The sequence below is a fragment of the Talpa europaea genome (genome assembly GCF_964194135.1).
Source record: "Talpa europaea genome assembly, chromosome: 2".
Classification (NCBI taxonomy): Eukaryota; Metazoa; Chordata; class Mammalia; order Eulipotyphla; family Talpidae; genus Talpa; species Talpa europaea.
Genome location: NC_140068.1, coordinates 2,136,499 through 2,152,473, shown reverse-complemented (window position 1 = coordinate 2,152,473; position 15,975 = coordinate 2,136,499). Strand labels below are relative to the sequence as shown.

At 40.4% G+C, this 15,975-nt stretch overlaps 1 protein-coding gene across 3 annotated transcripts in view; it reads left to right on the top strand.

Annotated features, from left to right (window-relative positions):
* QKI (QKI, KH domain containing RNA binding) overlaps positions 1–15,975 on the top strand; it is a gene marked incomplete at both ends in the record, with an annotated part of 134,084 nt that overhangs the window by 17,947 nt on the left and 100,162 nt on the right. For all 3 annotated transcript variants that reach the window (XM_084228387.1, XM_084228389.1, XM_084228388.1), the window contains one exon: positions 15,001–15,143. In XM_084228387.1, the coding sequence (XP_084084513.1) occupies positions 15,001–15,143 (143 nt within the window). The remainder of the gene's footprint in view (positions 1–15,000; positions 15,144–15,975) is intronic.

Sequence of the window (15,975 nt, the reverse complement as noted above, 5' to 3'; positions counted from 1 at the left end):
ATCTAAGGTATCGCTGTCTTTCTGTGTCCAGCACAGGGTATGCCAAATGACAGGAAGTCTGTTTACTCCCTTATGGTCATACGCTGTGTGATTCAAGTTTCTGCCATTGCTGTGCTGGACTGCAATCTTAAGGATGCAGAATACTCTGGTTATAAGTGACGCTATGCGATTAATAGACTGTTTGTATGTAAACTATCAATCCTCACTGTTTTATATTGTATTTGGGCAGTTTACATTATAGGATTTAAACACAGAATGGTAGAATTCTGTCATGGGAAATGTGGATGTTGTCATTTTTTTTAACTCCCAGTGACTGATGCTGTCACTCCTGAGAATTAACCTCACCCTGGATGCTCGGACAGGATTAAATGGTGTTTAATCTTGAATCCTGGTGTATTGTAGTATGTATTTTGAGGTGTCTTTCCCCCCATGACACATTTATTAAGAGATATCTCTATCCAAGTTCAGAGAATTATTTGTGAGTCTTGGAAATTAAGAGTCCTCTGAGGAATGTTTAAGATGTAGAAATGCTTATGTCAAGTGTGAAAATAATGTTGCTGAGTGTGCTGACGAGAACCGCTGGGCTCCGAAGGAAGGCGAGGAGTGCTTCTAGGATGTCTGTCAGTTTTTCCTGGCTAGACAGCCCTGACCTGATGCCTTGTGTTTTTCTGGGCAGCCCAGTGCACTGTTTAGGGGTGTGGCTGTGGCAAATGTATGTTCCTTTTAAGTAGAGAATTTATGGAACTGTTTAGTTTTAAAGTAAATGTGGGAATTTAATGTTAATGGTTGAGAAAGCAAGACTGGAAGGAAGAAGAGAGTCTTACAGGTCCTCTGTACTTAAGAAAGTTCATTGAGTTTGTTGCACAAATGAGACCGAAGGTGTGAAAACCAAGAAGAAAGTTTAGAATTCAGAGACAGAGCCTAAAGATAACTTTATGCTGAGCCTGTGTGAGACAGAAATAAAGTATAATTACTTTAATTCTTATGCTCTGATTCAATAAATCAATATGTGGAAAGCTTACTTTTCACTTTAAAAACACTAAAACTTGGGCTTCCCTGGTGGCGCAAGGGGTTAGGACGCAACCTGTGAAGCTGTCCACAGCCTCTGCAGCACGAGTACAGATCCCCGGCCGGCCAGGGAGCTACCCACAGGGTGCAGCAGACCTCTGCTGTCTCCCCGCTGCTCCCCTCAGCAGTGGATTTCAGTCAATCCGCCTGTTCTCTGGTGAATCCTCTCACCCCCCACACCTGTGGCCTGTACCCCAGCTCTTGTTTACAATAAATAAATAAATCTTAAAAAAACACAGTAAAACTTCTTGTATTTTTACTTATGAAATGAAATGAATAAGTTTTCTGATATATATACAAATTTTATACATATGTAATACATGTACATCTTCATGTTAGTGTATATTAATATATTTCTGTATAACATTACGTGTATATGTGTACATAATTTATATATTTGCTTGACATTTTAGTGATAGGAGTATTGAGTGTCGGTGTACACATGTATATATATTTTTATAGTACTCATTTCATTAAAACGTTACTATTTTTCTGTAGCAGGCTGAAGAGATGTTTATAAGCTGACAGAAAATTTTGTTCCCTTTTGCACTGGTGAGGATTTACTTTTTAAAAAAGGTTTTTTACTGGTATGGCGAAGTTCACATCCAAATGTATTATTGTGATACAGGTAACCACAGTTTAGCGCAGGATTGTTTATGCCAGAGTCTGAAACACCTGAATTATCTAAGATTCTCAGTTGTTCTGAAAGGGTTTTAGAACCATACGTTGGAACAGGCAGCTCCAGATTATGGGATTGTCCGGGGGATGGGGGCGGGGGAGGGCCACAGTGCTGTGCAGCTGCAGGGGGACGGGATACAATGGAGCCTCTGGTTTTTCTTTCATTTTTAGAGTGCGTTTTGGGAAAAGTGTTACAGAGAACCTTTGCTTCAAATATTTTGGGGTCTTTTTTACATAAATTGAACATGCCATGGAGTTTCTGTTTGAGTAGTTTGTGGGGTTTTCTGGATTACTTGACAATTTGAGGAGCTTCTAGAAATGAGTTGGCATTATTAAGCTGTACCTTTATTACTTCCTAACTCCTCTTTGCCGTGGATGGTGGATTTACGTGTGAGAAATGCTTGGCACGCAGTGTTTGCAAATTCTAAACAAGATAGTAAGTCAGTAATAAAGTAAATAAAGGTTCCATTTCTGAAGTATCTTTTAGGCCTGTTTCTAGATTTTGGGAAAAGACTAATCACAGATTTTAGTAGGTCAGCTTCTGTTATCTTTCAAACCTATCTGTCAGGATACAGCCTCTCCAGAATGTGTAATTCCATATCACAGTCATCATCAATAATATTGAAAGTAACTCCATCTTAAAAAGAAATGGAGGCAGAGATGTAAGAGCAGGTTTTTCCCTCCGAAAGATTGCACTTCTATCAGTTTTTTCTTTATCACAGATTATATTTCATAATTATGCAGCCAGCTGCTTTGTGAATTTTTTGAAAAGTAAAATTTTACCTAACTGTGAACTGATAGTTTAGTTCTGGACAAAAATTTGATTTGGAGAGTCAAGGATTTTTCTCTTATGTGGAGTTGTTCTCCTTAACATTAGATTGTCTTTAGATTAGGTTATCTTTAAGGTGCTGCGTGTTGTCTGTGGCAATAGCTTGCTCTATTTGAAAGTGTCCTATTTTCACAAAAGACAGCATAACATATTCAGAATGCAGGAGGTGCATATTACATTTTTTCCCCAAGCTTCTTTCATTAAATACCGACTTTCTAGAAGTGGGTTCACTTTTTTGGTATATCTTGAATATTCTGATATGCCTTTTCCTGAAGGTTACTTTTACTTGTCCTGATAGATTATGAAAAAGTGAGGAGTGAAACTTTACAGCCCCTCTGATGCACTCCACAAATTCCATCCCTATTTTATGGGCCAGGTATTTAAGTTAAGACCAGTCATTTTTAGATGCGTGTGCCTTTTTATCTCCTCACTTGATCTGAAGTCCACTAGAATTATTAACATCGATGTAACACATTATTAGTCCAGTGTTTTGAGTTTGCACAGATACAGAATAAAGAGAGTGAGCCCTTTTGCAAAGAGGGCATTTTGAGGCCAGAGTGCATTTCTGTTACTATGAAGGGAAAGCGCAAGTTGTCAAATAACCTGCAGATGTTTGGGTGAAATTTCAAGAGTGTTTTGTAACTTTGCATATAATCTCATGCTAATAATTCTAATAAAATTTGTTCAAATGCTGTTTTTTTTTTCAAGGAGCTAGTTGTAGGGAATGTAGCAAAAGTCAAAACCAACGCTACATTTACTTTCTCAGTTTGCCTTTTTTTTTTTTTAAAGATGTATTTATTTATGCATACAAGAACTGGGATATAGGTCAGAGGTGTGGGGAGTGAGAGGATTCAACAGAGACAGAGTGGGGAGCAGAACAGGTAGCCTGACTGAAGTACACTGCTGAGGGGAGCAGCGGGCGAGACAGGAGAGGTCTGCTGCGCCGTGTGGGTAGCTCCCTGGTCTGGGATCGAACTCGTGCTGCAGTGGCTGCGGACAGCTTCATAGGTTTCATCTTAACCCCTTGCACTGCCAGGGAGACCCTTGAGTTTACATCTAATGTAGCAGATAGATATAAATACATTCTGACCTTTATTAGGCAATATGTGAGTCATGGAAGCATAGGGTAAGAGGATTGGGGTGTTTTGGACAGATTGGGACATGTTGCAGTTCTAGATTGGGAGATCTGGTGTACCTGGTTTAGAAATTGCCATGGAGCAGAGCTTTATAGTAGGTAATGGAATGACCCATAGTGCTTTCTGGGAAGTAGCTTTCTAAGGAGAGGAGAGGAAGCAAAACTGTGAGGCCAGGACCATCAGTTCTTTTGCCCTTGACGCTGTGATGAGAGGGATCAGGGAGGACTGGTTAGGAGAGCGGGCTGGAAAGGTGAAGGGAGCATAAAGGGGAGCCCCAGTCTGTGTCGGGTCCTTGTAGAGTTTCAGGAGGACCTGGGCTTCTGTGGTAACCGCCGTGGGAAATCGCTAGCACGGTGGTTCTTAAATGCAGTCCGAGCACCCTGTGGGACAGTCTGTAAGCCTGGGGTGTTGTCGTGGTCGTGAGAAGGAACCGACTGCTTCGCGCTTGTCCTCCCGGGAGACTGCAGCGGCCAGCGCGGGGGCAGAGTGCCGTGTGACCCGCAGCGGAGAGGACAGCTGCTTCTGTTAAGAAAGATATTTAAAAGATTTGTAAAACATGTAAAACAATGTCGCTTCACTGTTTTGTTGGAAATATTTTACCTTCCATTAAATAGTTGTTGTTACCGTGTGAGGAGCTTACTGTAGTTTTTAAATGAACAAAATTTGACTTCAGTTTTGATCTTTAGTCAAGTAACTCTCACAAGTTGTTTAGGCTCCTTGTAGTAATTTTGTTTTAAGTGTGGAGTGCTGAGACCAAAAAGTTCAGAACAGCTCCATTTAGAGGACTTTGAGCAGAGGTGTGATAGGCCACTGGGCTTTAGTGGCAGATGCTAGAGGGTAGACTAGACTGACAGGGCGGCGATGCTTGCTTCGGTGGTTTAATGAGAAGTGATTGTGGTTAAAACTAGGGTGGAAAGGATTGAAATGGTGAGAAGGGAAATTTGAGATGTGTTTTTCAAGTAAATATACAGAATTTGCTGGTGGATTTGTATAGGATGTGTGAGAGATGGACTTGGCTGTTTTCTGAGATTTCAAGTCACAAGTTTGGTTTTGAACATGTCAGGGTCACTTGTGGATACAGGCATTTAGAGTTGGTGTAGCATGTCCTTGACTAGAGTTTTTTGTTGGATTGTTTTGCTAATATTTTAAAGGATAGCATTTAGCTTCCATTCTTACAAACTTGATGATCTCAAAAAGTGTGCTCTATATTTTGTTTTAAAAACTCATTGAAATTGCTTTCTGAGTCATTAGTGTATGATATTAGAGTGTACACTGAGAGGCAGTAAGCATGTAGAAAATGTAGTTCTGCCATTAGCCTACCTGTTCTTAGATTTTCTGAATTTACAGATGCTCCTTAATTTACAGTGGGATGCCCTCCTTATAAACCCATCATGGACTGAGAATATCCCCCTAGGTTGAAAATGCATTTAACGGCCTAACCTGCTGAATGAGCATCATGGCTTAGCCTGGCCTACCTTCAATATGCTCTGAACACTTAACATTAGCCTGCAGTTGGACAGTTACCTTGAGTTTCCTCTCAAACAGTTGCCTTCCTTTTCTTACCAAAAGCAGGAGAAACAGATGGGTGTTTTACTGATATATGGGATTCAAAAATACAAAACACAAAATCAAAAAAACATAGGTGACACAGCACACTGTAGAGCTGCAGCGCCCTCACCATGCTGAGACTGACCGAAAGCCTTGAGGGCTTCCTGCGCTTCTGCCCAGCATCAGAGAGGACACCCTCGCATGGCGCACTCGCAGACGCTCATCAGCCCTCACCGGTGGTTCTGCTTGCGTCCTTTTCTGGCCTGGCCTCCGACCCAAGATCTCACATTGATGTCTCTTTTGTTTCCTGGGACAGTGTCGCGTTCTTTCATGACACATTTCCTTTACCCTATTGGTTACTGATGTTATTTTGTAGAATATTCTTCACTTTGGTTTTCCCATTATTTTTTCACAATTAGATTGAAGTTACTCATTTTTGCCACGAAACCACAGAAGTATATCCTCTTCTTGGTGATACTAGCTTTGATCACCTGGTGAAGATACTGATTACCCAGTTAGTATCCATTGAATGGTTTTTGCCTGTAATATTACTATATAATCTCCCCTCCCCACCGCCATGTTTGAACTCAGGCCTTAGAGGCTGTTGCTCTGAGACTTTACCTGTGGGCCACCATGGAGGCCCCATTGTGGTTTTTCTGCTGGTGATTTTTCTATATTCATTTTTCCTTTTATCCACTGGAATTCTGTGAGGAAGCTCTGTCCCCTCTCCCACATGTATTGTTTCTGTCACTGTGGTCTCATGGATTATAACCCACTACTATTACTATTACTATTGTAAATGGAAATTTATAGGAAAATGTTTTTTAAAAGTCACTAATTTGAAAAGATTAAACATTTAAAGGTCTGTGGTGAAAACACTCTCTTCTGTTCCTGTGTCCTGGGTACTCATTTCCATTGTTGTGAGTTTATTTTTATTCTCCCAGAATTATTAAAGGGGCTTAGGAAAGAGTTAATAAAAATTGCTAGATTACCAGATATTGCTTTTTACATGGATTCTGTTGATATCTGCAGGTTTCCTGTTGCGTCTTCAGATATTCTTTAAGAATTGTTTCTTTTTGGGCCTCCCTGGTGGCGCAAGAGGTTAAATTGCAACCTCTGAAGTTATTTGAGCTACTACAGCACGAGTTCGATCCCCAGCCAGGGAGCTGACCCACAGGGCTCAGCAGAGGTCTCCTGCCTCCCTGGCTGCTCCCCTCAGCAGTGTTTTCCCGTCAATCTGCCTGTTCTGTTCCCTGCTCTGTCTCTGGGGAATCCTCTACCCCCTCCCCCGCACCTCTGGCCTGTTCTTGTATGCATGAATAAACAAATCTTTAAAGAAAATGTTTCTTTTAAAAAAAAAATTGTAATTGAGGTAAATATTTGCATACCCCCATCAGGTATTGCCTCTGGAGTGCACCCACCACGAATCCTCCATAGTCTACCACCACAGTCCATTGTGCTGCCTTCCCCTCTTGGCTCCCCCCCCCCTTCAGTTCTGTAGTGCCCTTTCAAGAGTTTGATTTTAAGCTTGTCTTTATTGTCGACAAATGTTGACAAATGTTTCTTAAGGAGGTTGCTTAACCTGCAGATGTAAATATAAATTTTAATATAATGAGTCATAATGGAGCGTATTAAATAATACTTGATTTTAGCATGTCAAACTAACCAGGCGTAAAACTTCAAAACAAAATCCAATTTTGATGAGGTAGGGTGTCTATTCCAGTTAAGTACTACTTTCTGTTCACTTAAAAGAAATCCTTCCCAGCCCACTGTTCCCGTTCTGTCTGGCGGCCTCTTTTCCATCTTTGCACAGCAGCGGTGTCCGCGTGCTCAGGAGTCTTTCCCGGCACCCTGGCCTCGGGCTCACCCCCAGAGGGGAGGCTGGGGCCTTTCTTGGCCCCAGTGGGCAGTGCGTGCTCCGAGCACCAGTAGTGGGCTTGCTCCATTTTCTTCCTCTCCGGGGCCCAAGCTCACTCACTCTCTTGGAGTGAGTGGGGAGAGCGCCTTGCTCTAAAGGGCTTCTCCAGGAGGAAACAAAGACCTTGGTGACTAGTTGAGACTCTGGACCCGTTCTTTCCTCTTCAAGCCTGAATTTCCCTTTCCTTCCCTCTCCCTGACCCCTCTCCTTTCTCCCTTCCTCGGGCTCCTCCCCCCTCCCCTGCTCCTCTCCATGTGCACTGTGCTTCAGATTCTGGGGAGGATCTTGTTAAATTTGCATAAAAGGGATCTTTTTAAATTTGCATAAAAATATGGCAGCATGGTGAAGGTACCTACCTATATGTTAAAAAACTATAGGTCTTTGTGGTTTATTTTTAGAATTGGAATTAGTGACTTAATTCTTACACTTTTGTAGGGAATCCATGTCACAAGCAGCATTTTGACTTCAAGTGCTTTATAGCCCCCAATGACAAAATTTTTGTTTTCTTAATGATTATTGTAATAAAATTCATAGTGTAATGTGAAAGCTAACTAGTGACTCTAAATCCTTCCAGAGATGACAATTGTTGATAGTTCTTTCTTTCTTTTTATTTCCATGTGTCTATCTGAAAATATACATACATACTTAGTAGAAATTGGATCATATGATAATTTCTGTAACTTTTGAAAGAACTTTTCCTAGGAGGTCCAGTTGCCACTGTTAAATACCTTCCATGGGACAAAACCCTTGTGAAGAACAATTACAGGATGGACATTTTTATAAGATGTATTTTTAATGTGAAATTTCACATTTTTGCAGTATTATTTTGCCAATTTAGAGAACTATGATAATTGAATTCAATTATGTAGTCCTAAGTTTTGCTTATAGTTCTGAAATACAATTTAACCCCCAAAGTAAGGTCCCATCTCAAATTAAAGGATAACTTTTTTTTTTTTTTTTGGCCAGTTTCAAAGCAGTTGCTTCAAAATTAAATCAAGTTTATTTGGTTGTTTGAGTAAGCAAAACATTCCACTAGATAGTGAATTAAAAAAGAATTCATTTGCTGTCTGTACTTTGTGGATGTGGCTTTTTAAAATGAGCATGGTGGGCCTCCCCGGTGGCACAGTGGTTGAGCGCTGGGTTGCGAAGCTGCCCGCAGCCTCTGCAGCGCTGGTTCGATCCCTGGCTGCTCCCCGGCCACCGGGTGAGGGTCCCACATGGTGCGCAGACCTCTCCTGCCGCCCGCTGCTCCCCTCAGCAGTGTACTTCGGTCCTTCTGCCTGCTCTGCTCCCAGCTCTGGCTCTGGTGAATTCTCTCACCCTCCCGCGCTTCTGACTGTACCCAGTGCTTGTATAAATAAATAAATAAATCTTTAAAAAAAAAAATAAAATGAGCATGGTGAATTAATGTACAATAATTTTTTTTCTCTGCTCAAAATATCTTTAAAACTTTCCCTGTATTTAGTAAACCTTGAATTAGTGGTTTCTGTACAGAAAACACTTTATTAAGCATACCTAACAGCTGCCTCTTCAAGGAGTGGTAGTTGCTCTTCACTTATAAATAGGTTCCTAATATTATTGTTTTAGGGTTAAAGAGTATCTTGTAGAGCCAGTAGTTTGTTAATTAGTACCTAAAATAACTAGACTCCTACTTTGCTTTTTTGTGTTAAGTGTACCAGTTCACTGTCCAGGAGATGGGTTTCGGAAGTTGTCATTTTAGCTTAGCAAATAAAATTTATACCATGTACATCAAAGCATGTATATACTTATACATAGTTGGCTCTTATTTTACTGAATAAATTAATGGGGGATTTTTTTTTTTTTTTTAAGAAGCAATAACAGATGGCACTGTAATCATTTCATTGCTTTCTGTATTTTACCTCCAGCTGTATTACAATGGTAAGTAGTTTTCCTTTGGAAGGATTTAACTAAAAGGCACACAGGACAACCAGATAGTTTCCCCAATAAGATATATACACATCTATAACTTTAGCATAACTGTTTGAGCTGTTGGGATTAGCAACCACAATAGTGAGTATAAAACAATGTTTCCTATGAAAGATTTTTGAATATGTTAGAAAGTTGTCTTTAATTTGGATTGTTACAACTCCTGAAAATAGTTTTCATGCATTTTGTTTTATCATTTATCAGTATATCAGCAGCAGATTATTTTGTTTACTTCTGAGTTAGTACATATTTTTAAAAATTTCATTTCCTGCTTTTTATTTTCTTGGTTTAGGGGAAAAAAAAAACAAGATTGGTTTTTGATTTTCCAAAAAAAAAAAAAAAAGTAAAGAAGGGCTATATTTTAATCCAGTATTGAGTTTATATATTGTCAGTTTCTCTCTCCCTCACCCCTCTACCGTTGTTAATCTAATCTAATCTAATCTAATCTAATCTAATCTAATCTAATCTAATCTAATCTGTTTGGGGGAATGACTACTTTCAATTTCTTAGTTTGGGCTCCTCAGCCTGTATTTTTCTACCTTTTATTTAATAGTTCATCATGTTTTCCTTAATTCTGATGTTCCTCTTTTCCATAGTGATGAGGTTATTAATACAATAATTTAGGTTTTAAAAGAATATGTAAAATTCTAAGGTGGCAAAAGGGTAGGTGGGATGAATACACATAATTCAAATATAATAAAAGTAGTGAGGATGGAAAAACCAAAGGCAAAAATGAGCTTAGGCTTATGAGACATAAAATGATTTTATTTATTTATTTATTTTTTTAAAAGATATTTTGAATTCATTTGTACAAGCACCCGGTACAGTCAGAAACACGGGAGGGTGAGAGAATTCACCAGAGCGGGGAAGAGAACAGGCAGATGGACCGAAATACACTGCTGAGGGGAGCAGTGGGCTGCAGGAGAGGTCTGTGCACCATGTGGGACCCTCGCCCGGCCACCAGGGATCGAGCCGGCGCTGCAGAGGCTGCGGGCAGCTTTGCAGCCCAGCGCTCAACCACTGCGCCACCAGGGGAGGCCCAAGAATGATTTTAAAACAACACTTTTGGTTAAATTATAGTTAGTGAGTAAAAGGGGAAAAGCTTAAGGCAGGCGACAGAATATTGAAAGGTAACGTAACAACACAACGTGGAACTGTGCAGTGACTTTTCACTCTTAGGAGAATTTACTAATAATTGAGCTTTAGTTTGGAATTGCGGGGGTGGGGGGACCCAAGGTAATTAAAGCAGAGAAATGTGAGGAGATAGTAACTAGTGTAATGAACAGAGTTTGCAGGTTCAAACCAAAATAGTTTTCAGGATATTGAAATTTAGAAAAATGTGATCCCTGAATGTCAGGTCAAGAAAACATGGAGAATGAGCGTAGCCTGAATGCTGGAAAGCTGATTCTCCCCCACATTGAAAGATGTGATTCTAAATTTGATGGCACAATACACAGATTACAAAACAGGCCATCTCCTGTTGAAGCCAGTGGGGTCAGAGGTAGAGTCCGCTGAAGTAGATTGAGATTTCGTCAGGCTGCGCCTGCACTGTAGTGTGCGGCTAGAGATGTGTGCACGATGAAACTGGGGGTGAATCCTCGCCTCATAGGTGGTTGCCCCCAGAGAATGTCCGCTGGTAGGTTAACTTCAGTCTGAAGGGATATGACTAGTGGAAAACATCTGGGAAAGAAAGCTGAGTTGTCTGCTGGTGTCTTAACCAACAATTGTGCAAATATAGATGGGGGTTTGGCTGCACCACATGTCAGCAGCCTGTGCAGTGGGAGAGCACGTGGAACTGGAAGTGGGCGGCCCTGGTCCCATCCCTGTGGGGGGCAGTGTGGTGTGGTGCAGGGTTTCACGTTGTCAGAGGACATAGACAAATGGAGTATGCCTAAATGAAGGGAAGGTATAAAGCCATGCCATTTTACAACTTGGAGAGATTGTCAAATGAAAGAAACATTTGACCTATTTTTAAAAGCTTTGAAGAGTGGAGTGGGGGCCATTGGGAGAAGATTTAGTAAAGACTTTGCCTTAGTAAACTTTGTAATAGTTAAGGACTTCAGAGATGTCTAAAACAAATTGTCTTGACATTGGGGCTGTTTTGGTATTACTGTAAAGGGTATTTGTATACAAGGTGGTAAAACACATGGTTCTGAACTTTCGGATCTCTTAACCATGGCTGCAGGTTGATGGAGGTCCTGTGAAGATGGGGGCATCTAAGCACAGTCATGTTGTGTTTCGTACACCACACGCTGGAAAGGAAGTGACCCTGTGTTTTATAAATGAACACTTCTATCTCTCCATTTATGAAGAGGTTTGATTATTACCCATACCCATGGCATGTTTTGTGATAATTAGGCTATGATCATATAAACTTAATAGGAAGATATTAACAGAAGTTCTGCTTGCCAGGACTTATGGAATGAAAAGCCTTGGAGAGATGACAAATTCTTTTAATTTTTTTTAAATTGTGGCATAACGTTAGTTTACATCATTGTTTGTATTATGTATTACTGACACAGCACATACAAGCGTCTGTGATCCACTCCCTTAGTCCTTTGAGCTCCTTCCTAAAGACAACTTTTTTAAAAAAAGATTTATTTATTTATTTATTTATACAAGCACTGGGTACAGTCAGTAGCGCAGGAGGGTGAGAGAATTCACCAGAGCCGGAGCGGGGAGCAGAGCAGGCAGAAGGACGAAATACACTGCTGAGGGGAGCAGCGGGCGGCAGCAGGAGAGGTCTGCGCGCCATGTGGGACCCTCCCCTGGTGGCGCAGCGGTTGAGCACTGGGTTGTGAAGCTGCCCGCAGCCTCTGCAGCACCAGTTCCATCCGGGGCGCCGGGGGAGACAACTTTTTAAAAAACATGGGGTTATGTAGGAAATTAATAAATGGTTGGAAATCAGTGAATTTGGTTAAGTCACAACAGACTTTAATTATAGGAAGTAGAGGATCAGCGAGATTAAGATATTTGTCTAAAATCATACAGTTACTATTTGAACTGGAATCAGAACTTGTCCCACTTGAGTGCTGTAAGTAACGTGCCAAGAAGTGCTGATGACTTCTTGGCTGGAAAAGTGCCGTTGGTAAAAGTCACACTAAACTGGTTAGATTCCGCGGTGAGTAAGTCTCAGTTCCTTGAGAACCGGAACGACGTCTTCCTCCTCCTTTCTTCCCATCAGTGTTGTCTTGGGGGTAATTTGTGTTCTACCATTAAAGTGAGTGAGCTGCCTCAGAGACGGAAAGAAACATGGCAGGACTGCTTCTTGCTTTAGGAGAGAGTAAGTGTTGTGATCACATTGTTTGTGCCCATCCTCCTCTTCCTTAGAAGACAAAGGTCAGCATTTCTTTCCTCTTAGGGCTCCTGGGGTCCTCCTGACCTTAGCACCCTATCGCAGAGTTGACGATTCCGATTCCCTGCCTTTCTGTTACCACTGCTTTGGATCTGTCCATTTTAACAGTTTTTACGCCTTCCAGTATCTCTTTGCTCCTGTACCTTTCATAAGAGGCTGAATTCTTGGAGAGCTGGAACCACGACATGTTGAGTTTCATGCTCTAGAATCTCTCTCCCACCTCCCTTCAGCCACCCCCACCCCCACCCGCTGAAGTGCAGCGAGTATTTTCTGCACCCCCGCAGTGTTCCAGTCCTTATTCTAGGATCTGGGGTTAGAGGGGTTAATAGAACCTTCATGGCGCTTTCTCTTATGAATCAAAGAATCCTACAGATGTTTATAAAATACCACTTATGTGGTAAATGTAGCTTTTCTTCCATTACATCTTTTGATCAAATATGTGAGAGGTTACTGGCTTTAGTATATGTATATGTTATTTTAATGTAGCATTCTGCTTTGAATTTTGTTTTTATTTGATTCCCTTGGTTTTTGTAAGTTTGATGGATTCGTTTACCTGGAAAATAATTCCCCTTCAATCTATGTGTTACTTTGATTACTTACATATTTTAAAATACTGAGTTGTTCTTACATTTATAGTTGTAAATTCCACTTGGTTTTAGTGCTTTTTTGCTTTTTTTGGAGTCTATTTGGGATGTTTGCATCTATATAAGCAAGTTTTAGCTGTAGTTTGCTTTTAAGCTGTTGTCAGGATTTTTTTTTAATCAGTATTTTGCTGACTTCATAACAAGAATTGGGCAGTTTGTGAAGAGGAAACTTACGTGTAGTCACATAATACTGAAAGTGCTTTTATTCAGAGACCTATAAATTATTTCTTGGTGGCTGAAAACTTGACTTAAAAATTGTTGTCATGCTAATTTAACAAACACTAATTTGATACTGGACATCTTTGGAAGACTTCATTATAAAACTTGAGAGTTCTAAACAAGTCTTTAAGAAAACGTGTTCCCCTTAAAATATAGTTTAAAATCCTTTATTTCTTAAAAATATTCATTTACTGTTCAAAGATAAACATTTGATAAGCTTTGACAAGCAAATTGTTAAGAGATGGAATTTGTTATAAAATGAATATTGCCATTACCGAAGCCGAAAATACATTATTTTGTGGCATTGCCACTGATTAAAACCTTTCAACTGGGTAAGAACACCTTTGATCGTGTCTTTTTTGCTGCATTGGGTTTTACTTAACTGAAAATGATTTAAATAACTAGTTAAGGAAATTAAAATATGCTTTCATGTTTGGTAGTTATTTAAATAGCAGTGCATTAACATTCCATGTTTGGAAGGCATACAAAATACATTTCAAAATTACAAGGCATCTTATTTTAAACACTAGTGGACACGAGCCTTTTCATCAAGGAGCACACAGTGCACAGTGTGGAGAGGCCGTTACAGAGGCGCCCCGCTAGCGCGGGGACGGCAGCTCTTGTGAGACGTGGCTTTCAGCAGTCAGGGCCAAGCTGCTAGCACGCTGGGAGCCTTAGAAAGGGTTCTTGAAATACTCAGTATCTTTGTATAAGACTTGATTCATTAAAATCTATTCTCATAGTTTTTGTAAAAGAAGTATATTTATACCTGGGAACTAGTAGTTTTTTTTTTTTTTTTTAAGAGAACATTGACTTTAGGTGTCTGTGTTTTCTTATGTTTTATTCATTTGCTCTTTGCTTTGCATCTTCTCTGATCACTGCTCAGTTAGTGCTCGAACCCAAGGTGCCCTGTTGTGTTCTTACCGCTCACCATTTGACGCTGTTGATAATGCTGCCCCTAAATCTGGTGTGTGTTTCTTTGCCGCCACTTGTCCCTTCCTTTTTCTGTCTGCCTCCATTTCTACTTGACTCTTCTTTTCATCAGTCCTTAAATGTTGCTTTTTCAAGTTTCCTTCCGTCCTTCCTCTCCCTGTACTTGGCTTTAAGACATTGCTTCCATTTCTGCACCTTAAACTCCTAAATTTGTGTATCAGGCTCAGCTCTACTGAACTCACTGTCTATTGAACATCTCTGTTGGAGTAGCCCAGTCCCTAAAATCACTAATGAAATGTCCGATTTAAATCTTCTTTGGACAGATTAATTCTGAGGTATGAGAGAGCTTCAGTATTCGTTTGGTCTGACACACATGCTGATGATAATTGACTGACGCTATCCTTTGGAAATAAGGACTGACCTCATGTGGGCCCGGAGACATTAGGTGAAATAACAGGTCTGTGCCGTCGTGGATGGGAACTCTGGCTCCCAAGTTAGTTCTGCTGAAGTAAATGCTTTGGTTGGCATCCATTTGGTTTCTGGTAGAAATTAACTCAGAATGTGTTCGGTTAAATGAAGCAGTAACCAGGCCAACAATTCTTTGCTTCTTTGAGTTGTAACACTCACCATTGAAATCCTCCCCACCCTCTTTTTTTTTCTTTCTTTCTCCTGATTAGCAGGAATACTTTCTCGTCTAACACGTTTAAAATTTTTACTTTTAACAGAAATCAGCAGAGTCCGGAAAGACATGTACAACGACACGCTCAACGGCAGCGCAGAGAAGAGGAGCGCAGAGCTGCCCGATGCCGTGGGGCCTGTTGTTCAGTTGCAAGAGAAACTCTATGTGCCTGTAAAAGAATACCCGGATGTAAGTGTATTTTGTTGTTTTATTCTTTTTTTTCCCCGTTTGACATATTTTGGGATGAGCTATAGCAGGTGGCGACTACTTAAAAGCATTGTCAGCCTCTTAACAGTATTTTCATGTGTGGAACTGGAAGTGTAATTACTTGGCATGGATAATTTAAAAAATTTAAAAAATGTTTTCATGTGAATGCTGCTCTGACTTTTGGAAATGCACATAGTAAAGACTTGAATTTGGGACTGGAATTATGGAGAGGATTTGGCCGTGAATGTCAGAGAGCACAAGTACAAGTCTGCTCTCTTTGACCTGACCTCAGAGAAGCCATCATCTGTGCTCTGTCACCTTTTCAGTAAGATGAGGGGTTGGGTGCTGACAGCAAGTTAGCACCTTTCACCTCTAGAATTTTTGTGATAATCAGTGTATTTTATTGTTTTTGTTTTCATCTTTGTCTTTTGCTCAACAGGTTTTCTTGATAAAGTTTGTTGTGAATAACCACCTCGTTACCAGTTAACATGCCAATGAATCTATAAATAGATCCAGAGTCTGCCTTTTGTTACACATCACTTCATAAGGTCCTTTCTGTCTCTCTGACTTTAAATGAGTCCCAACTTCTTCAGTGTACTCTGTCACGTTGGTCCCTATAGGTTGATCCTGACTTAAGGACCTTATGTTAGTTGGACACCCATCTCTACTTGCTGGCTGCTTCTTGTCATTAAGATTTAAACTTAAATGTCACTTCAGAGAGCCACCCTTGGCTTTTTATCTAGAAGCCATCTGACTACCTGTTTCGTATAACTTTCCATTTCTCCACAGTACGGCTTATTCTCTGGCATATTTC